Source organism: Rhinolophus sinicus, chromosome 4 (genome assembly GCF_057876585.1).
Source record: "Rhinolophus sinicus isolate RSI-liver-muscle chromosome 4, RSI-T2T, whole genome shotgun sequence".
NCBI lineage: Eukaryota > Metazoa > Chordata > Mammalia > Chiroptera > Rhinolophidae > Rhinolophus > Rhinolophus sinicus.
Window position 1 is genome coordinate 88744259 of NC_142504.1, and position 24499 is coordinate 88768757.

Sequence of the window (24499 nt, forward strand, 5' to 3'; positions counted from 1 at the left end):
ACCATCACCACAGATGAGATACAAAATATTTCTGTTACAAGGATCACTTGCCCTGTCCTTTTATACACATAGCTACTACTTTTCCTACTCGCTTCCTTAATCGCAAGCAACCACTAATCTGTTCTCCATCTCTATAATTTTGTCATACAGTATGTAATCTTTTGAGATGGGCTTTTTTTTTTTTTTCCATTCAGCATAATTCTTTTTAGATCCTTCCAACTTGTTGCATGGATCAGTAGTTTGTTCACTTCATTGCTGAATAGGATTCCATGGTATGGATGTACCACAGTTTATTTAACCATTCACCGGTTTAAAGATATTTGAATTGTTTCCAGTTTTTGACTGTTATAAATGAAACTGTTATGAACATTCATATATGGGTTTTTGTGTGAACATAACATTTTCATTTCTTTCAGATATAGTGTCATAAATGCATGTTTAGTTTTGTAAGAAACTACTGAGCTGTTTTTGAAAGTGGTACTTTACGTTCCCACCAGAAATACAAGGGGTCCTCTGCATTCTTGCCAACATTTGTTATAATTATTTTTTATTTTAAACATTGATAGTTATTTAGTGTTCTCTCATGATTTTAATTTACATTTCTGTAAAGGCCAGTGATGTTGGATATTGTTTCATATGTTTTTTTGCCATCCTTATCTTCTTCAGTGAAATGTCTGTTCATTGTTTTTGCCCATTTCCTATTGTAATGTTTTATTAATTCTTGAGTTCTGAGAGTTCTTTATGTTTTATATACAAATACTTCGTTGGATACATAGTTTGCAAATACTTAGGCTGCAGTTTGCATTTTCATCCCCTTCACAATACCTTTCATAGAGCAAAAGTTTTAAATTTTGATTAGGTCCAGTTTATCAATTTTTTTCATTTTATGCATTGTGCTTTTATTGTCAAGTCTAAGAACTCTTTGCATAGCCTTAGTATCTAAAGACTTGTTTTTGTCCTAAAAGTTTTATAGTTTTACGTTTAAGTCCATTTTGAGTTAATTTTAGTATAAGGTATGAGGTTTGGGTTGAGGTTCCTTTTTTTCTTTTCTTTTTTTTTTTTTTTTTGGCTTACTGATGTCCAATTGGTCCAGAACCATTTTTTGAAATATTTCTTGCACCTTTGTCAGAAATCAGTTGGGCGTATTTGCATGTGTCTCTTTCTAAGTTCTTGTTTCTAATCCATTGATCTATATGTCTATTCTTCTGCCAACTGTCTTGATTACTGTAGGTATATAGTAAGCCTTAATATTGGGTAGTGTGATTCTTTCCACTGTATTATTTTTAAAAATAAAAATTATTTTAACTCTTCTAGTCCTGTACCTTTCTGTAATAATTTTAGAATAAGATTGTCAGTGTCTACAGAAAACCTTGCTGGTGTTTTAATACTTATTACGTTAAAAATATAGATTAGTTTTGGGAAGAATTGACAATTGTGTTAAGTCTTCTAATCCATGAATACAGAATGTCTCTCCATTTATTTAGATCTTTGATTTCATGCATCAGTATTTTGTAATTTTCAGGATATAGATTCCATACTGTTTTCTCATATTTATTTCTAAATATTTAATTTTCTTTGGAGCAATTGTAAATTGGTATCGTGTTACAAATTTTAGTTTCACATTTGTCGTTTCATGTTTGTTTGTTGTTGAACTGTGATTGAATGTTGTGTGTTTATCCTGATTCCTGCAGCTTTACTATACTTGCTTAATGGTTCTAGGAGATTTACAGTTGAATCCTTGGAACAATGACTATCATGTTATTTGCAAACAGAGAGTTTTATTACTTCCCAATGCATATGATTTTTATTTATTTATTTATTTATTTTTGCTTTATGGTGCTAAGACTCACAGTGCTATGTGAATACGAGTGAGTGGTTAAAGAGGATATCCTCACTGTGTTCTTGATTTTATGTGGAAAGCATTCAGTCTACCATTATTAAGTATGATATTAGCTGCAGATTTTTTAATAGATGCTGTTTATAAAGTTGAGAAAGTTTCTTTATATTCCTAGTTTTAGAAGTGTTTTTGTTGTGGTTGTGTGTTAGATTTTGTCAAATCGTTTTTGTGCCTTAATTAAATGATTACATGCGTTTTCTTCTTTAGTTATTGATATGGTAGATTATATTAATTGATTTCTGAATGTTGAATCTGCTTTTCATACCTGTAATAAATCTCAGTTCTTATCATTGTTTTTATACATCCAATTTTGATTTTCTGTTATTTTTGTTTGGAATTTTTACATCAAAGTTCATGAGAGGTATTGAACTGTAGGTTTTTGTTGTTGTTTTTTACTGTCTTAGGCTGGTTTTAGTATCATGGTAATACTACCCTTATAAAATGAGTTAGGAAATGTCCTCTTTTGTTTTGCAGAAGAAATTGTATAAAACTGATTAATTCCTTTTAAAATGTTTAATAGAATTCTCCAGTGAAATCATCTGGGCCTGGAGATTGCTTTTTAAAGAGCTTTTTAATTACAAATTCAGTTTCTTTAATGGTTACGAAATTATTCAAGTTATCTATTTTGTCTTGGTTGAGTTTTGGGAGTTTGTTGGTTTTGAGAATTGTTCCGTTTTTCTGAAGTGTCAAATTTATGAACATAAAGTCCATGGTATTTATTCACTTATCTTTTTAATGACTGCAGCATCTGTCGTACTTTACTTGTAATATTATTGATTTGCACCTTCTCTTTTTATTTTCGTCAGTCTTGTTAGGTTTATCAGTTTTACCGATTTTTTTCAAAGAACCAGCTTTTTGTTTTATTGATTTTTCTCTATTTTTTCTGTTTTCAATTTCATTGATTTTTGCTCTTATCTCTGTCATTTCCTTTCTTCAATTGCTTCCAATTTATTTTGTTCCTTTTTTGGTTTCTCAAAGTAAGAACTTAGAGACAATTCCTCTTTTAATGTAAGCATTTAGTGCTATAAACTTCCTTCTCATTACTGCTTTCAATGCATCTCACATATTTTGATTTGTTGTATTTTGATTTTCATTCAGTTTTGTGTATTTTTTAAAATTTTCTTTGAGACTTTCCCTTTGACACATGGATTATTGAGAATTTTGACATATATAATTTCCAAGTGTTTGGAGATTTTCCTCTTGTCTTTTTCTTAATTGATTTCTAGTTTGGGTCCATTATGGTCAGAGAACAATTTTTACTTTTTTTTTTGAGGTTTGTTTTATGTCCTAAGGTATAGTTAATCTTGGTGAATGTTCATGAGTGCTTGAAAAAATTGTTTATAATTGTAACTCTCCTGGCTGACATTGAGAAATGTGGTTTATATTATCTTTAATATATTTACATTTTATTTAATCATCCTGTATGTAACTAGTCCTCCATTTCTGCTGCTACTTCCTCTACTGCACAGAAGCCATCCTTATCCTGTCGGAACTCTTGACTCCCTATTTCAGTCCACCAGTCTCCCCGCCACCCCCACCCCCCACCCCATGGATGCCCTCTTCTCCCTGCTTGTATTCCAGCACACCAGTCTAGGCCATACTCTGCCCAAATGCCCTCTTCACTCCACTCTGCTTCCGACTCGTCATGTTGGGCCCTCCCCACTACTTGGGAGTCCTCTTTCCTCTGCTTAGGCTTGGAGGCCACACACCAGGCCACCCCTTTACAGTGCTGTCCTCCTTACCTTTCTCTGGCTCTCACCTCCACATGCTGCTCCTCTCCCTCGGGTGGATTCCCTCTTCACTCGCCTTAGGCGCTGACCTTCCACCAGCCTGCCCCTTCCTGAGGATAACCCTGCTCACTTTGCATGGGCCCTGAAACAAAACACAGAGTTGCCCCCTGAGTGTGTGTCGTCCTCATCCTCCTTGGGCTCTGATCACCTGCTTCAGGTTAGCCCTTTGTGTGGATGCTCTCAGCACTCTCTGTGGACTCATCTACACCAGCTCCCACTCCCGACCCTTGCATAGACCCCTCCTCATTGTCCTTGCGCTCCGAGTCTCCATGCTGGGTCACTCCCATACCTTTGCAAGGATACCCATGGAGATCAAGGCTCTGATACCCAAGCTGGGCTCCTCCTCCACATGGATGCTCTTCTCGCTCTGACACGTGTGCCAGCCTACTTCCATGCATTGATGCCCTTCTCAGCCTGCGTGGCTGCTGACATCCCACTTGGCAAACCTTCTGTTCACATGTCCTCTTCATCGGACTCTGCCCTAGTCATGTAAAATAAGACAAAAATTCTGCTGCTTTTGTGTTCTGCACACTTGGCCTGGTACATGGCTTTTTAAACTAACAGACTTTTTTTTTTTAAAGATTTTATTGGGGAAGGGGAACAGAATTTAATTGGGGAACAGTGTGTATTTCTGGGACTTTTCCAAGTCAAGTTGTCCTTTCAGTCTTAGTTGTGGAGGGTGCAGCTCAGCTCCAGGTCCAGGGAAGGGGGCGGAGCCCACCATCCCTTGTGGGAGTCCAGGAGTCAAACCGACAGCCTTGTGGTTGAGAGCCCGCGCTCCAACCAACTGAGCCATCTGGCCACCCGGGAGCTGAGCGGCAGCTCATTGACTTCATACTAGTTGTGGAGGGAGCAGCTCGTTGGCCCATGAGGGATTCGAACCGGCAGCCCTGTTGCCCAGACCTCGTGCTCTAACCAACTGAGCCACCCGTCCACTCCTAAACTAACAGTCTTTTGGTCATATAGAGAATAATGAAAAAATATTATAGAGGATTATTAGGAGGCTGAAGTTTTAAAATTGTTTTCATTCATGTCTTTTCAGTGAAAATTAGGTATGAAGATTAAAGATCGTTTCAACTATGATAAAGGTTACACCAAATGGGGAAAGTGTCAGAAGATTTAGAAAATTAGAAAACCTTGTGTGTTCCTATGAGATAGTCAAGTGTAGCATACTTAAAGCATTCAGCTGTTCTGCAGATTCACCAACATTATTAAAGGGGAGAAGTTACAAAGAGTGCTTAGCAACCCACACTGACCATTAACAAGCATATTTTCAGAATGCAATATTCGGTAGCTCTCAGCACAACATACAAAACAAATAGCATGTTTTTCAATTATAGAATGACATGCAATATAAAAGCAAAGTCAAAACTATAGCTTATTTTTAATGGTGCATTTGAGGTGAAAAGCATTCTTACAAAAGCATAGCCTTTTTTTTAAATAAAAGCACGGCCTTAGCTTTAACAGTGTTAGTGGGAAACCTGTACATGTCCAAAACCCCAAGGCTGACTTACCTGTATCTTTGAGGGATCCATCGCAAATCTAGCTGTGAGATCCTTTTCAGTCAGTATTTTTACTGGTACAGTGTATGAAAGAATCAAAAAGATACCTATAGGATTTATTGATATTTCTAAGTGAGAATAAATGTTAATAGAAGATATAAATAAACTTTAGAATTGGCATAATAGGTTGTAAAATGGATTCATTCAAACAGGATAAAAGACAGTAGTGACAAGTACAGGTATGATGTGCTTAAGGGTAAAAATAATTTAGAAATTCATTTCAGAGAAAGACTTACTGGTTAGGCCCAGTACATCAAAGGGAAAAAAAAGCATAGTTCACAGTTAAATTTAACCAGAACATGAGCAAGCAATATTGTGCTATTTAACCAGAAAACAACAACAACAAAAACAGGTGTAAGTGTTTAATAATTTGTAGATGCCTCCTTAGTAATCTCTATATGCTCAGGGAACTTTTTCACTTGTGTTAACTACATTAATAAACGAGTAAAATACAAATACAAATTAATAGGCTAATGGAGAATAGATACCACAAAGATAAATTAAGAATTTTATGAATTATTTAGCTTGTGGAAGCGAGTATAAGAGATGACTTGATATATGGGTTTTACGTTAATGAGGGCATTTTCCTGAGGTGTCCAGCATTGATTTACATTTGCAGAAGAATAAGTGGAATATTGATTGATCTTTCTCGAAGGCAAGGATAGAGAGATTCTTTTTGTTCAAGATTGCTGAATTAAGTGACCTCAGAAAGTCTTTTACAGTAAAATAATGAATTGTTTGCATAGTTGGGAAAAGCAATGTCGTTTATGGGGACTTGAAAAATGATTGGCTTTGCAAAATATTATAGTTTGTGCTGAAAGATGGTGACTTCTTTATATATGCATTTGCATGTTTTTTACTGAGACTTTTTAAGATGGGGAGGGGTACCTAGACTAATAAACAAAATGCACTATAGCTTAGTCTTTAAAGGAAAAAAAAGTTTTAGAAATCTTGGCCACATTGCAGTTTTTTATTTATATGAGCCATGTTCTAAGAAGCCTAAAAAAAAAAAATCTCCACTATTTCATGTCCTAAGCCCACACTGTCAAATAATGCATGGTTCCCCAGTGAATATTTGTGCACTAGCTCATTTGACGACAGCGTTCTTTTTTAGACTCAGATACTCTGATTTTTCCCAGAGGACAGTTTGCTGTTTGTACTTGACATTTCTCAGAAGAAAAATAGAAAGTGTAACACCGTTAGTTTTCCTTTGTAAAATGAGTAGATCATTATTATTTTATATTTATTCTGGTCTTTTATTTTTTTTAACTAATCGTAACTTGTTTGTCGTAATTAAATGTACATTTCAGTACAATAAAAAAATTAAGACTAATTTTTCAGTGACTCAGTTTTTTGTCTTCCCATTTGAAGCCTTTGTGGATTTTTTTTTTTACAAATAGTATTTATAATGGGTTATATAGTAAATTTCAAGAAAAAATAAGAAATTTTTAACTTGTTTTAGGTGAAAGACAGTCTCTGAACTTTAGTGTATTTTGACACTGTATAATAGCTAGTATGCCAAAATTCATTTTCAGATTGTCTATTCTGAGTTCTACAATTCAAAGACTATTGTTTGAGTGACTAGCATGCACTCAACAGTCTTTCTCTTTGTTCTGGCCAGATATTACTTCCTAGAAGAGGTTAGTTTTTCTGTAGAACTTTTTTCCCCTTCTGCATGGTCTCAGGAAACGTACAGTGAGTGTTATACGAATGTACACAGTGCATTTTAAATAAGAGCCAAATATTAAAATTTGTAAAGAGGGCATTAAGATGATTTTGCTGAAATATATAATTTTTTAATGATGAAAGCCATTCTTTTTCACCTCATGTTTACTTTTGCTTGAAAACAATGTCTCTTTCTGTTTGCTAGATATCCTATGAAATCTGTTCCTTCTCCAAATCTTATTTAGAATTTTTAAAATGCATACCCAGCTGCCAAACACAAGATATTAAAGAGGGGAAGAAATTGATCTGGTTGACCATTGGGTGAGCTGTGATTCTCTTTCCAATGGAAGCTTCCCACCATGACCTTGTGTTTCACATTAGTGTAAAAGGACCCGTTCCTGGAGTATCTAGACGAACGTCGGGTATGCAAAGCCATACAATAAATCTCTTTCTAGAATGTTAGTTTTACTAAAATATTTAGAATAGATGGGTGTAGAGAAACTTTTTATATAAAACAGAAAAGATGTTTTATGGAGAAAAATACAAAATAGTCAGGGATGTTTAAGCTAAACCATAAGACTTCAAAGAAATTCAGTCCTTTCCAGCGCAATTTTCTGCCCAACCATCTCACTCTAAGGGTGTGAATTCTTTTTTCTTGTTAGATAACAGTACATTTTTTGGAAGTTTTTGAGAAACACTCTGAGGCATTAAATAAATGGTAACAGTGGTAATGTCTTACTTTATGAACAGGCTATTGTCCTCCTTGTAAATAATTAACAAACCGACTCTGGGAATATCTTCTTGTCACAGTTTTAGCTTTCTTATCCTATTAGTCAAGTATTTCCCTTTCCTGTATTTAGATCCTCATTTTGTTAATTAACTTGTTGCTCTACTCTTAATGAGGTAGAGGAATAGGTCTTTTTATGTTACTTCATGGTCTGAGAATGCTTTGATGCAAAATGTAGATCACGATACCAGATACTTTCTCTTACATATATCTCATGGGAAATATTATTAAACATAAATTAAACAAGAAGACAGATTTCAGAGTGGGTATCAAATCTCGAGGTTGTTTTATTGGTAAGCCCTCTACATTTAAAGGCTGTATTAACGTACTTGCTCATATTAACTATGCTAATAGGCCACAAAGAAGCTATGTATATCTTCAGATAGGCCTATGGAAGACGTGTTGCACTTTGTGCTTACCACAGCTTGTTAATTTTATAGCCTTCCAGAGCATAATAATTGCTAAAGGGTAGTCTAGTCATAGCAGCATCGCAGAAAAGACAAAAAAAAAGAAAAAAAGAAAAAAGGCCCTGTTTAAATAGTGTAACAACAAATTTTTCAAACATACTCCAGAAACTGAATTTTAAAAAGTGATTTTTTCTGTAGAGAGCACTTTAAGTTTTTGGGAAACGCTCATCATAGACTCTGGTATTATGGAATGTATGTACAAGCATTTTTTGCCCTCAATGATCCCTAGAGTTGTCATGGGATCTCCTTCAGGTTGAACAAAGAGAAAGAAGTAAATTGTTGAGGTATACCTACGAGGTTCTCACCTGGCAGTTTCTTGAGATAGTCTCTGTGTTTAGTTTAATGTTACGTTAAATTTGGCAGTCGACTGGGGAGGCAGGATACCCTGAGACCAGAGTGTAAATCCTTTTCATTTAGGTATATTTGCTTCGTTTAGATGTGTGGATTCCTTGTAATTGTATCCATTTTAGAGATTACCTTTTAGAAAGAAGGACCTGAGTCCCAGTTATGGGCCTGGTAGTATGCTAAACATAAATAATAGAATTTAGGAAATGACTTGAATGTCAGGATAAGCAAGAAAAAATAAACTACTGTGTGCCATGCATTTTCTCACAAATTATTTCAAAGACAAAATGCAATCAACTCTTGGACATTGAAAACTTCTAATTTTCATTGTGTTGTATCATTATTTCAATATGTCCACCAGAAGCCTAGCAACAAAGGAAAGGCTGGGGATGGAGTTCATGTTATTCAGAAATTGTTCTGATAGAGTAGGGGTCTGGGAGGAAGTACATTTAGAAGCTCAAAGGAAAGGTTTGGATTCCCTAGATTTCACTTACACATATCCCTCTGTGATCTTATAGGATAAATGTGTTATATCCTTTTTGAAGAAACAAGAACCAGTAACAGAGAAATTCAGGGCTAATATCTCTGGGTACCGAGTAACATGAAAATTAGGGTTGTCATTTTAAGATAAGTTTTAATGTTGTTATTGTTGTATGTGTGTGTGTGTGTTTTTGTTTTTTAAGATTTTTTTTCCCCCCTCTGTGCTCTTGTCAGAAACCACCCCTTTTTGGTAGGCTCAAATTTAAATGCTTTTCAGGATTAGACATTAGATTTTTTTTGGTCAGTGTTTTTAACTTTAAAATACCTTTTGGACTAAGAATAAATGTAGTGCAAACTTTTTTTTTTATGTTAATGCTGTGTTTTTATTCCAGTCTAGTTATTTATATGCTACTGAGGAATGCAGGGTATCAGTGCTGGTAGAAAGAGTAAAACTGCCTATGTATATTTAGTGCTATGTTTAGGTGATTTTATGTGTTGTTTATTTCATTGACAAGATTTAAATAAAAGTATAAAAATACTTAAGTCAAAATAAATTGTACCTATTTTGATGATGAAGGAATGAAACTTAATATTTTAAAAATGGGTTATTTTTTTGTCCTAGATTATAATTGGGAGCCTATGTCCTGTGTAGAACTTTCCATATTTAAGATACTTCTGAATGATTGGAAACATTCTTGATTTAACAATAACATGCATATTTTATTGCAAAGGTGTGAACGATTGCCTTATGAAACGTTAGTTTAAAAAAAAAAAGAGTATTCCTAAAGAAATCAGCATACCTCTGGAAGAAATGTAGTTTTGGTAAACCACAGCTGTAGGCACATATTTTATTCTACAGGCATTTTCTTTTCATTTTTTAAATTTCTTTCAGAGTAAGTGAGGAAAAGGAAGTGACAGAAGAACGACTCAAAGCTGAGCAGGAATCATTTGAGAAGAAGATCAGGCAGTTGGAAGAACAGAATGAACTGATCATCAAAGAAAGGGAAGATATCCTTTTTGAAAGTTCTCTTTTTTAATGTGGGGGAAGTTTGATTCTTTCATGAAGAAAATGTAAACTCCAGAGAAATAATTGTTCTGATTTATAACGGAATAAATCTGCATGGGCTACTGTTTCTAGGCAATCAGGATGACACGTAACAGCGTGTGCTGTTGCTTCTTTTGTGTTTGATGTGGCCATGCAGCTGTTCTGCTGCTGCTGTTATCCTGAGGAGCACCTCGTGTGTGTCACCTGAAGGAGACCATAAGAAATTTGAGCATTAAAATGTAGTGTTGGAACTTGATTAAATTCTGTTTTACTACTCTACTTAAACCTGAAACCTCATTGTATTTGCTATTCTTTCTAGCTAAACCTTTGGCAGTCCTACGGAATTCTGTGAAATCATAAAAATTTTAAAAACTCATTATGATTTGTAGCTGTTGTGATTGATAAGTATATCACACTGCAGCATAATACCACCAGACTATTCTCATGGAGATAACTGTTGGAATTAGAACTAGGGAAGGGTGTGTGTGTGTGTGTGTGTGTGTGTGTGTGTGTGTGTGTGTGTGTGTGTGTGAATATAGTCATGCGCTGCATATCGACGTTTCGGTCAACAGTGGACCGTATATAGTACAAACAGGGTCCCATAGATCATAATGCGGCTGAAAAATTCCTGTCATCTAGCGATGTCACAGCCGTCTTAACGTCATAGTGCAACACGTGACTCGTGTTTGTAGTGATGCTGGTATAGACAAACCTGTGCTGCCAGTTAAATATAACATGGTAATTACAGACAGTACATAATACTTGATAGTAAACAACTGCCTTACTGGTTTATGTATTTATTATGTGTACTCTCCTTGTTGTTGTTAGAATGTACTCTTTCTACTTATAAAAAGAAAGTTTGCTGTAAAACAGTAATGCCGTGTTCTACCGGCAGCAGCGTCATACGTGTCCTGTTTACCGTGTCTCTTGGTGGCATCATTTTCTCTTGTGCTTGATTTAATCTCATTTTTTGGTTTTTGTTTGTTTGTTTGTTTGTTTTTGTATAGTAACATGCTGAACAGGCTTGTGGCCTAAGAGCATTAGGCTGTACCATCTGGCCGAGGTGTGTAGTAGGCTAGACGATCTAGGTTTGTGTAAGTGCACTCTGTGATGTTCACACAGCTACCATGTTTCCCCGAAAATAAGACCTAGCCGGACAATCAGCTCTAACGCATCTTATGGAGCAAAAATTAATATAAGACCCAGTCTTATATTATATTGTATTATATTATATTATACCCAGTCTTACAGTCATATAGATAAAATAAGACTGTGTCTTTTATTAATTTTTGCTCCAAAAGATGCATTAGAGCTGATTGTCTGGCTAGGTCTTATTTTCAGGGAAACATGGTATGAAATCGCCTAAGGACACATTTCTCCAAAGGTATCCCCATCATTAAGTGGTGCATGACTGTATATATATATGCTATATATGTATATGATATATATATTATATATATAAAATATGTATAATATATTTTATATATAATATATATGTTATTTATAAGAAAGTAAAATACAAATTGGTGTTTTAACTTAAGAATAGTATTTCTTAAGGGATATGTGAGTTAAAATAAGCATTTCTGAAGTTTCTTTTGACTAGGTAGAATTGCATATCTTTAGGTGTTTTTTGCAGTGGTATTGATACAAAAGAGAAGTAACTGTCCCTAATGTACCAGTGATGGGTCTGCCAACTAAACTAGCATGTGAATGCTTGAAGGGACCATTGTGCTTATTGTCAGTATCATCATTAACTTGAGTGTTAGTAATTATTTTCAGAGTTTCTTCAAGTGTCAAAAACAATCATGTATTGACAGTAACTATACCTTTGTGAATACTAGGGAAATGGAAGCATAAAGGCAAATTAATTTTCCTGAAAAAAAAGCACGAAAATATAACTATAAAAATATGTTCTGAACTTGTGTTTTTTAAACAGTGGGAATACGTGATTGGAAATTGATATAATCAGAATTCTCATATTTGATTGGCTGAGTAGAACATGCATAAAGCTGTGGGCCCCACAATTCTAAAGAATTACTTTTTCAATTGTTTTTCCTTTTTCCCAAATCACTTTAGCGATTGAATAAAATTTCTGGGGCTTCTCTTTTCTTTGCCCTCATTGACTTTATTGCCTTAGGTTGTCAATTCTCAGGTTAGATCCTCTTTTATGATTTGCTTCTTGCTAGTTTTATCTCTAGGTTAAAGAAGTGCTGTTTAGTCAGAATTCACAACAAACTGTGCTCAGCCAGTTTCCGTCTTTTACTTCTCATAAGGAGTAGTGTCTCAGGACACTTCCAAGAAAACATAGATTAGGAATGCTTTTGTAACAAAAATTTGCTTTACACAATCTGTTTTTTCACACATAACAACTCCGGAGATAAGTGCCTCTAGGATTGGTTCAGTGGCTTAAAGTTTTCAGAGCTGGATCTCTGCAGTTCTCTTAGCTTCTTCTAATGGTTGCAAAATTCCAGGTTGCAAAATGTTTGCTCCAGTTCCAGGTGTCACAATTGCATTAAGGCAGGACGAAAGGGGGAGGAAGAGGTTCTGGCAGTTGTGACTCCCTCTCCTTTTTCAAAAATCTTTCTCAGAGTACCCCTACCCCACCACCCTACCCCAGCAGTCTTTCATGAGATATTTATTGTCCTGAACTTTATTTTGGCCATGCTAAGCTGCAAGAAAGACAGGCTGAGAAAGGAAGCATTTAGTTTGTCCAATTTATATAATAGTGGAAGAAAGCAAGGGAGGAGGGGGTTGGGAATGAAGTCAGCCTCCAACTTCATCTGGTAGCAGAAAGAAGTAGGGGCAATAGAAATCACTTTTTATGTAAAGAAGAGGGGGTGATACCTTTTCCTTCCTGGGACAAAAAATACGTACGCTGTCCAGTGGAACTGGGGTGAGTTGGGGAAATAAGATGAGAGAGGGAGGTAGCAGACAATTTAGAAGGCTGGCCACCGTTAGAGTGGGGACTAATTGTTTATCTAGTGATAGGCTTACCAAAAATGTTTGACTATCTGGAAGAGTAGAATCTAATTTTGCTGGGCTATTGTACTTAGCAGTCTCTGGGTCAAGATTAATTGTATTTTGTGCTGAAGCAGTCTAAACTCAGCATGGCTATGAATGGTTTCTTCCATCCAGCTAAATATTAAGATACCCCAGGTTATTGTAGTGACACAATTTTTCCTGTTTTCCTCATGCCTTAACTCAGGGATCAGCGAACTACTGCCATGGGCCAAATTCAGTATGATGCCAGCTAATCCACCACACCCATTCACTTATGTATTGTCTTTGGCTGCTTTTGTGTGGCAGCTGCAAGTTGAGTGATTGCAAGCAACAAAGATCCTGTGCATAACCTGTGATATTTACTGTCTAGCCCTCTACAGAAAAGTTTGCTGACCTCTAATCTATCGTATAAGCTAAAAAGGAAAGGAAAGGACATGTAAATAAAGCCAAGACTTAGACATGTGTCATAGACTTATCTTACATATAGTATGAGGGATTTGACTAAAGCATTTTTTATTATTGCAAATGAAGATTGGAATAACTATGAGACCATTATCAAATATTGAAATGGTTTAGTTAATATAATTTTGGTTTAAGATTTTTTTGAGTCACCAAAAGATAAGTGGTATTTGTGGAATTTGTCAAAGACGGGAGAAAGGAAGATACAATTAAAAAACAGTGACATCCATGGGTTTTATTCCAAGTAGATTGCTCAGGTACAAATCTCCTTTACCAGCATAAACCTGTCAAAGGTTAATATAGATGATTTTACAGTACATAAAACTGTATAAAACTTCGAAACATAAAACAAGGTTATAATTTAAAACAATATAATTTTAACTACACATACATTTACCTATCATGCATGAATGATTCAGACTCTTTCATATACATGAAATCAGATAATTTTAGATCATTTTGATGTCTGTGTCTTTGTGAGGGAGTATATTAATTCTGATTTTTGGCATTTTAAAGATGTGTTATACTAAATTTATGGGTTTTTGTTCTAAAAGTTCTAATGACTTGATTTATTGGTCAACTATACAAATACAGACCAGTTCCTTAGTAAAAAAAGAAAAAAGATATTTTGTATGTTTGCAATTGGACCAGGCTTTTGAAGGATTTGTTCTTACAGCAAATAGAGAATTTATTACTGAAACATAAAAATTCTTGGTAATTTTCAGTCTTTGAACAAAGAAAGCTTATTTCCTGAGAATTTAACTATGTAAATGAATATGCCATTTACATAGTCAAGCAATCTGATGAACCTAGTAGATTTTTGCCCAGCTAAATGAGTCTGAAAGGAGAGATAAATCTAAAACTTAGATAAAAATTCCCAGTATTCCAATAGAAATAATTCTGAAACATGTTAGCATGTATAAGACAGAGGATGTAGCCATTAGAAAAGGTCATAAATATTTGAGCTAATTGTATTTTCAGAACATTTCAGGGTGATATCAAACGCTTAACAGAAGGAAAATAAAGTCTGATGTGCTAACGTCACTATTTTAATTGGCATAGCAAGGGAAGGGAGAGAGAAGAAAGCACAATGGGCTTTAGAGTCCAAATCCTGTTTCAGCAGCACTGACTAGTTACCTGACCTTGGGAAAGCTACTGAACTTCTCTGAGTCTTTTTTCGTCTGTAATATATGGATAAAGCCTTTTCTGCAGGCCTGTTGAAATTTGATAGATGCTTTACATAAAGTATGTAAAGAACCTAGCCTTGTCTTGCACTTAGTAGGTACTGAAAAAAAGATAGCAAATCTCACTGTTTCTACTAATGTGGATGAGAGATGAGATGACTACTTCCTCTGTTCCTCGTTTTTGTGCCTTTCTTCACTGAGATTTTGATTGTTTTTATTAGGTTATGCAAGTGCTTTATGCGGCTTAGAATGCCCTGTAGGAGAGGGAAATTGATCGGTTCTCTGCTGTATCTTCTAATTTTTATGAAAAAGGAAACTGCTCTGTACCACTTATACTTGTTGGGTCCTCATTGGGAGGAAAGCAAGTCTTACTTTCCTCTCCGCGAAACCAGACTGACAGAAATGCTTGTGTTTTTTCCCTCCTTCTGGTCTGTTTCCATTATCTCTCTAATTGGAACTTAGTAAATTGAAGAGGTTCAGAGGTGCTTAGAGCTCAGATCCTTAAGACCATTGCATGGGTCATCATTTTAGAAGCCCTGCTCTAGGAAGAAAGAATTCTAAAGGAACTAACTTTAATCTTGACGAGGAATGTTTTAGCATGAACCAAAGGTCTCAGTATGTCTGTGCTGAAAATAGACTAGAAAAATTTCACAAAAGTTTAATTATGTAAGAAGAAATCATTGGTTCGGAAAACAGTAATACTTCAGAGGTATTCAAAGCTTTCCATTTAACTATATGTTTTGGCTACAGGAGGCAGACGACAATCTGTTAGATTTTTGCCAAGGATAGAAACCATTTGGTAGAACGCTGTGTCGTAGATCTGGGTGGAGTGGTGTTAGGTGGGTAGGGAGGGTGGGGAAGGATAGTAGAAATAAGTTTCATGAGAACATAAATAAATTTAAAAGAAAGGGTGTCTAATTTTTCTGGCCCTTCATAAAAGAAGGCAGGAGATTCTCTTTCTAGTTTTTCTGGCCCTTCATAAGCGAAGGCAAGAGATTCTCTTCTTGGAAATAGCTTTGGGAGAATTAAAATCTAAACTTCTTAAAATGAAGACTATAGGCAAAGAGAAGAGTGTTTTGGTGTCTGGCGTTGTGGTATACTGATACAGCAAAGTTTGCCAAACACCTTATCAGCTTTGATGATTCTTGGCCTTTTTCAAAAGGCCATATATTGGGTTTTTGTTATTTATGTTTACAAATTGACTTCTGTGGTAATAGAATATATTTATTCCATGTACTTGGATGAAGTCAGTTTATTCCATTTAGGAAGCCCTGGGCAATCTTGTTTTACTAATCTAATAATTATCTCTAACACTGTATAGATAGCTCTAACACTGTTATACAGTTTGAGGCCATTTTATTTGCTCTGTGATGCTGTATAACTAGCAGATTTCGGACCATTATTATTGTGCGTTGTCCTAGAATGTCGTTTTAAATCATAATACTAGATTAAATAACTTTCCATGTGTATTATAGGGGAATAAGCATGCTTAAGGAAAGAGCTGTTTATTACTAATATTATTGTTGCCCAAATCATTTTTAAATATTATTTTGTTCTCTTAAAAATACTTAGATATTAATGTTAACCACAGGGAGGAATTGATGATAAATGTTTGCAAAAATTAAAAAAAAAAATTACAAAGTTTTATCTATATACTTAATTTCATTCTAATAAACCTTCAGGGGTTAAGTTACTCTGGGGTAGTGAGTTATATTTACACTTTACTTTTCTGGAACTCATCCAAGAATAAGAATAAAAAAAAGTACTTTTCACCTGCTCTGGTCCCTTGTGGATGCATTTTCCTTATAAGAATTCCTGAGGCTATCATATGGATAATAATAAACTCATTATCTGGAGTCTAGTTTATAAGTCCATTGAAGATTAGAAGCAGGAAATTAGAAGTAGGGAATGGAGCTACAGTGAGAATATTGGTGCTGACGGGAATAAACAGGAAAACTGTTAAAAACCACGTAAGAACTGAAAATGCATAGTAGTCTAGAACTCTACCTACTTAGATGTATCTCAAAGCCATCGTATATTAAATGCACCGCAGTGGTTAACATTCATAATGGTGATTCTGAGGCATCAAAATGATGCTAAATTGTTCCTATCCCGTTACTTTTTAGTACTTCTAGTACTTCTATTGGTAAGACAGCTTACATTTGTATATTGGTTTTCTATTTATAGAGCATTTTCACTTATCCTTTTTAATCTTCACACCTGGTTAAGCGAGGCAGATACTCTTATTCCCCTTTTACAGGTAGAGGTACAGGTTTGCAACGGTAACTGAAACGACTCATTGAAAGTTAAGAGTGAAATCTTTCGACACCAAGTGTCTTTTCATTATGCATAATTATTTCTGTAGCAGCGAGTAATACAAATATCAACAAGCTAGTTTTCTAGCCTGATTTATAGTTAAAGCATAATTTTACAAAATTTTGAAACATATTTTACAGTGCAGTGCTTTTTATCCAAAGTTGGTTAAAAAAATTGGGGAACTCAAAAGAGTGTAACAAGTTATTCAGAAATCCAGATATGTACAATGTTTCAGAGATTTTGTTGTAGTTTGACTTTTCTATTCAGTCACCAAGTCTTTATCATTTTCCCTCTGAAATGTTATTCTGAGTCCATTTTCTTTTTCTGTTCTCACTGTCATTTGACTGCATTTCTCCATTGTTGCATTACTGTCTGGTAACTATCCTTTTGTCCCTGCCTCCATTTTCTCCAGCTATCCTTTGTTGACTTCATTCCATCACTGCTGCCAGATTAATCATTCTTAAAGACGATTTTTTTCCATCACTTGGCTTTTTAATACTTTCCATAGCTTCTTATGACCTAAAGTATTAAATGTGTATTCTTAATTTTGGTGTCCATTACTGGTATCACATACGAGTAACATATTTACCTTCATTTTTATGACGCTCTTGCGTGGTCCCTATATACTAGGTAGGAAAGACTCACTGTTTTTTCCTACTTAATTTAGTTTATTTCTTTGTCATTGTTCCTTTTACTAGTTTTCTTCTTAAAGGCTTCTTTAAGATGTTTTCTCTGATTAATTTTTTTTAAAACAGTATTTGGCTCTTGAATTCTTCAAGCATTCATACTTGTACCAACTGCCCTAACTTGTGTATCTTATGGTTCTTTGGGTAACTGTGGTGTTCTTGCTGCAGGACTAGATTTTGAATAAGATAACTATATCGGAGTCTTGGACCAGCTGCTTTATACCTTTTGACTCTACGTAAGTCATGGAATGCAGGAACATTTCAATGGCAGTTTCGAAGCGAGTTTGCAGTGGCTTTTAGACTTGAGTAGGGGTGAGAAAGTGAAGGCTCTGAAGAAAGGACATGTTGTCTAGCCAAAGGGACATCTAGATTTGAGGGGACATTTTTTGACTTGCTTTAAGGCTGGAAGGGAATCTTGAGCATACTTATATGTTGAAACAATATGCCAGCAAATGATTAAGATCTGCTTTCCATTTTGTAGTACCTTTTCTGAATTGTAGTTTTTCTTCTGTGAAAATGAAACAAGTCTTAAAGGAATTCTAATAAATGTATGTAACTGCTGAACTTACATGCTTTGTAGTATTGAGGTAGGAAACAGTGCTTTTCAACCCCTGTGCACTCTATTCTGGGCTTAGCAAGGTTCGTTTGTAATTTTAGTATTTGCTATGGACTGAATTGTGTTCCTCCAAAATTAGTATGTTGAAACCCTAACCATCTCAATGTGACTATCTGGAGATAGTGTTTTTAGGAGGTAATTTTAAAAACACTATCTCAGGTTAAATGCAGGTTAAATGAGGTCATAAGGATGGAGCCCTAATCCAGTAGGACTGTGGCCTTGTAAGAAGAGAGATCTTCCTACCTCTCCTTCCTTCTCCCCCTCCCCACACCCCATGTTAGGACACAGCTAGAAGGTGGCCATCCGAAAGCCAAGAAGAGCGCTCTCACCAGAAACCAAACCCTGTGTGACCTTGGTGTTGGACTTCCCAGCCTCTAGAACTGTGATTATATAGATGGGTTGCATTAGTGTGTTTTCAGATGTTATTCTCTGATCATTTTTCCTTATTTTTATTCTCCTGGTTGGGTATTAATGTACTTTGAACAATAATTTTTTAAATATGATTTTGTATTATTATTGTTTTTAATTGGGGAATGTTGGGAAACAGTCTGTTTCTCCAGGGTCCATCAGCTCCAAGTCATTGTCCTTCAGTCTAGTTGTAGAGGGCACAGCTCAGCTCCAAGTCCAGTTGCCGTTTTCAGTCTTAGTTGCAGAGGGCGCAGCCCACCATCCCATGCGGGAATTGAATCGGCAACCTTGTTGTTAAGAGCTCATGCTCTAACCACCTGAGCCATCCGGCTGCCCCGATTTTGTATTATTTTTTTATGAGATTTGCTTTTAGGGATTTTTCTCCCTATTGTCTTGAGAGCCTTATAATATCTGTTATGTATCCATTTAATAATAAAACAGTTTTACTTTCCAGGTTTGATCTTAGTAGTGTTTTGATTTCTTTGAGTTGCTAATTGTTTCAGATTTGGAGCCTCAGCACCTCCAGAGAGCAACTTCTTTGTTGCTTTATAGTGAGTGACACTGGGATTCAAATATATGTGGATTAGGGCTTCTACAACGGTCCAGTGACTAAAGGATTTTTTTGTTTTTGGTGCACACATGTAAATAAGCTCACCAAACTGAAATTCAAAAAAATTGATTTTCTACATATTACTTTAATTTAAAAAATGTTTTTCAGTGACAGTTTTGCACTAGGTAACAGTACTAAAATCCGTTTAGCATCATTTAAAATTACTTTGGAAAGTTTAAACAGTTCTTGCATGAAGAAATAGACTTTAATCAATCTCATAATAATTATTGTTCAGAAGAGTTCATTATTCCATTTAGCCTTTTACATTACTGATCTTCTTTAAAGGGCTATTCTGATATAATCTCTTCATTTAAACCATTTGCATTCCACAGCTTGTAATTGCTATAGATTTGAAGAATATAATGAATGACTTTATTATTTATCAATAACAAATTTGTCTTAGTGTTCTTAGCTTTAATATGGCCTTCACTAATAAATAGTTAAATGATTCAGATGATAATATTCTCACTTCATTTAGAGACTTATACAGTAACATTTCTTTTTTTACATAGTTTTGCCCAAGGTGTTGCATTTCTAAGCTCTGTAATTTTTCAGAATTAGTAAATCTAATTATTATGTAGTCACATAATCATCAGAAGTTAACTGAATATGTGAAATGGACCTCCCTATAGATAAGATGGTAAGGATTGTCACTTTATCCCAATTTTTTATCTTAGTTACTACAGAAATCCTAGACTATTAAGCATCTTGTTTTCCTGAATCCTCAGGCTTGTGAAGAGCAGAGCCAAATGGAAAAAGAGACCTTCTATGAAAACAGTCTTAAGCATGCTTGTCCTTGAATTTCTAAATAAATGTAGTCTAAAAAATCCAAATATTTAAAAATAATACTTGTGCTCCAATTGGTCAGTTTTTCAAGTAGTAGTTTATTTTTTGTTTGTATGTGCTTTATTTTTTGGCCATATCTGTAAGACCTTTTTCCACACAGAAGCTAATAAATACAGGAAAAATGGCAGGAGGCAAAGGAAAAAAGAAAGCGATGAAACCAACAGAAAAGAAAGGTGAAAAATAGTAATTGCCCTAGTGACAAATTTGTACTAGAAAAAGTCTGACAATAGAGAGCCGTGCCTATGCTGCGACAAAAGGGAATAGTTATTAGTTGAGTGCAGGAAAAAGTTGCCAAATATCCACCTCTGTCTCACATCAGTGACCGCAAAGCATCAGTGTGCCAGACTGAAAGCACAAGGACTGGTTAAGCAGTCGAGAGGCAAAGGGAGAGGAGGTTTTAGTATCATGGTAAGTGTAATGATTAGAAATGTCACAGCATTTACCAAGTACAAGTATATTCTTCATGTAGCATTACATAGTGATTTGTGATGTCAGAGAAGTGCTTGATGCTGCTAGGGCAGGTTCTTTATCCTTATTTAATCCAAAGACCAAGTATATGAAAAGCCCTTTTGGTAAACTTTTGGTTTATTAGAAATTGGATGTCTCAAATATGACTTATCTCAGTGTCTGACAAGATTACTGTAGTATTTTGTGAAGAGCACGGGAATCATAAAACTTGAAATCTTGACTTAGTTTTGGATTTTAAATAACTGTATGACCTTGGATAAACTAACCTCTGCAGGTCTTAATCTCAGCATATATAACATTTTAATAATATCTGAGCTATTTACCATTTAAGGTAATCAGATGAGCTTAAATATGCAAATTTTTCAAAACTGTCAAAGTCTATAAAAATTGAAGGTTTACAAAATATTTGCTTGCCTGAAAAAATTTACAACATACAAAATAGATGTAAGGATATATTTGATCAGTGTCTCAAATATTATTCTATACTTCAGATGCTCTTTTATTAGAAGTTTTGTGTTGTTGTTTTTTTACTTTAGAGTCTTCATCAGTTTTCTGTTGCCCAAAGAGTAACTAGGTTTCTGGTTTTTGAAGTAACTATGGTTTTTGAGGCAAAATGTTTTTTGATTATATGAGGAAGCATCCTTTTAAATTTTTAAAATAGTTTTTAAAAAGCTTGTTGCTAAGAGAAGTCAGGTAGGAATTGTTAAGGAATCTCACCATTTTATGCTGTTCTGACAAGGCATAGATGAGATCTCAAGGAAAATACTGCAGAAACAAAGCTGAAAATGCTAGGATTCGATGGGACCTACTTAAGGATATTTTGTGAATCTGTGTCAGGATTAAGCTTCCTTGTTTATAACAAGAAATGCCAAAATATTAGGTTGGTGCAAAAGTAATTGCAGTTTTTGCAATTGTTTCTAACCTTTTAAACCACAATTACTTTTGCACCAAGCTAATAATAAAAACGAGGTACGAATTTCTTTTTAATGTACAAGACATTTGAGTTTTGGCATGAAGCAGGTATGATGAGTGTAGATTTTAGGGATCCACACTGGTTTTTGTCTTGGCATTCCAAGCTTCAGCCATTACGTGCATATTCTAGTGCATAAGAGTGTGTTGATTTTGAAAACTTTGTTCTCAATTTAATGTTAATTTCAGTTTTCAATTGTATTAAAAAATACAATTGATTTTTTATATTGATTTTTATCTTTGAACTTGCTAAATTCTCATTTGTTAATTTTAATAGTTGTTTTACTTAAGATTTTATATGCAAGCAGTTATCTGCAAATAAAAACAATTTTAGTTCTTTGTTTCTGAAATTTATGCTTTTTATTTCTTTTTCTTGTCTTATTGCAATACCTCCAGTTAGATATTGAATAAAAGACGAGCAAGAACATCCTTGTCTTGTTCCATGTTTTAAGGGAAATGTGTATTTCATCCTTAATGTTAGCTATAGGTTTTTGATAGGTACCTTTTATCACACTGAGGAATTTCTGCTTTATTCCAGTTTCCTAAGAGGTTTTTTCTTTTTTTCAGCTGTGAAAAGGCATTGGTTATTCATGGTACTTGACATTTTATTATACGTTTATTTATTGTCTTGTTTCCCTCATGGAACGTTATTTCTGTTTTATGCACTATTGTATGCGTGCACTGAGAATCTAGTACGGTACTTGGTATTCAGTATGTACTCCAAAAATACCTGTTACATGAATGAGCTATTAAACCTGAGTTGCTTGATCGGAGAACATAGGACTGGAGAGAAAACTTGCATTTTACTATTGGAGCAGCACAATCATAGCTCTCTATCACCACCTAATGGTAGTATATCTGAATTGCAGGAAAAACTTGGCAGGTGAATTAACATATAAGGGCTAAAACTGCAAATAATTGAACTGATGTGACAGTTATGATTTCAAAATAAACATGTACTCATTATATATACCAAGACTATCAGAAGTTTGGCAAGTGTTTTTCACATTTAGTAAGTGTTGAAGTGCTCTTTGTTTTTCTGGATGCTAGAAAGGGATGAAGGATCCGTTCAATTATATATGTTAAGGAAACAGAATAAATTGTGAATGTTGACACAAATAGAGCAAATGCATTTCTAAATTTGCATTCCTGCTCCATCAGCATTTCTTTGCTGTTAGGTGCTAGCTAAACTTGAATTTTAAACAACAAGGATTTTTCAGCTTCTTAATATCTTGTACTAAATATTTAATATATCATAAGAAAGTCCATCTTGTGGCCAAGAAGGAAATTTTATGTTTGTTGTTAAAAATCCAATCCCTGAGTTCCACAGAATTCACTGAGACATAAGAGTAGAACTGGGTGGGATTATTTGTTATATCAGGCAGCATTTTGGAATGAAATCATCTATTCCTCTGTACTGATACGATTACCACTATGTATTTTCACTCCTTAGCTTCCCTTTAAAAACATGGACCATGGGCAACATATATGTTAATAAAAGTTTTGAAAAATGCAATTCGAGTATTAAAAATTTCTTATAGATGTTAAATGCTCAATTTTGTAAAATGTTGATGTTTTTACATAAAGGTTAACCCTTCTTATGGTCAAAATACCCTAGGGTGATAGTATTGGGAATACTGTTTTAGTAATAAAGATTATAGTGTGACTAAGTTCCTTACAAGGCCCCATGATGGTAATACCCCTAGATTTTTGTCTTTAAAGAAAACTGCTGAGAGGCAATAATTTTTTGTGTATGTGTCCCATTTTCATTAATGCATGGTAATTGATGGAGTTGCAGTGACTTGTAGCAGTAATGAGTTCTAAACATAATAATGCACTCTTTTCTAATAAGTGAGCACTGCTGGGGTTTAAAAGCATACTAAATCAGTTGCTTTAGTATGAATTTATTAGTTTTTTTCAGCATTAGCTTTAATAGTAGTTATTTACATAAGCGTACATCCCATTAACCGCCATCAGGGCTGGAAAACATGCTGAACTGTTCATATTTTCATATAATTATTGAACATAATGGTTTCATTTGCATTTCTAAACAGTGATGTTTCTGTCAGCCTTGGAAATAGTGTCTTTACGCAGTCCCTATTTCACATCCACTTATTTGACATCGTTAAATTTTATGCTAATGTGCTTCCCTAGAATATCATCAGTAGGACAGATGCTTGTGCTTTAATATACAAATCAGGGATGCTTCTCCATCCCCAAATGGCAAAAGAAAAAAAAAAAAATTCTGCTCTTTTAGATGTAGAGTCTGTCTCCATATAAATAGGTTTATGAAATAAAACTTTCAGGGTTAAATGTTATAATCTGGTTTTGCCTTCACAATCCTTCATTATGAATAGCTATCTACCTGACTAGAGTTAGTTTTGTTTTCTTGAACGAGGAGATGAGTCTTAGTAAAGATCTTATTGCTTATGAATATTTAGAATTCTGCTTCTGAAATGTTGATCTTGAGATGCAGGTTTTTCAGTGCCTTTGAATATATCAGGTCACAGTGTTGGTTCTAGAAGTATTCTCTATATTTGTGTTCCTTTATTTTCTTAACCTAGATTGTAATACCTATGGTGAAAGATGTTATGTTAACGCTGCTGGGCATCTGAGTTCTTTGTGTGCATTTAGAAAATGTTCAATGTAAAAAATGAGTCACTTCGTGAGAGAGGTGCAAGATGGGAGGCCAAGACCATGTCAATAAGGTAGCAGAACTCATAAGACAGGTTTTATGGAAAACTCTTTGCTTCTTGGATATCTATGTGTACTATCAGCTTTTGTTTCTCCAACATTTGTGGATACTTTTGTGAATGCTGTCAATCAGATGGCTGGACATTTTTAAACAAGAGCAAGCAACCAAATTGTTTTGAGAGTTGATTCAGGTTTGTTTGGTTTT

At 34.7% G+C, this 24499-nt stretch overlaps 1 protein-coding gene across 3 annotated transcripts in view; it reads left to right on the top strand.

Annotated features, from left to right (window-relative positions):
• The window catches only part of KIAA1328 (KIAA1328 ortholog), a 262140-nt gene that overhangs the window by 18180 nt on the left and 219461 nt on the right, over positions 1-24499 (top strand). For all 3 annotated transcript variants that reach the window (XM_088797967.1, XM_019740831.3, XM_019740832.3), the window contains one exon: positions 9886-10001. In XM_088797967.1, the coding sequence (XP_088654093.1) occupies positions 9886-10001 (116 nt within the window). The remainder of the gene's footprint in view (positions 1-9885; positions 10002-24499) is intronic.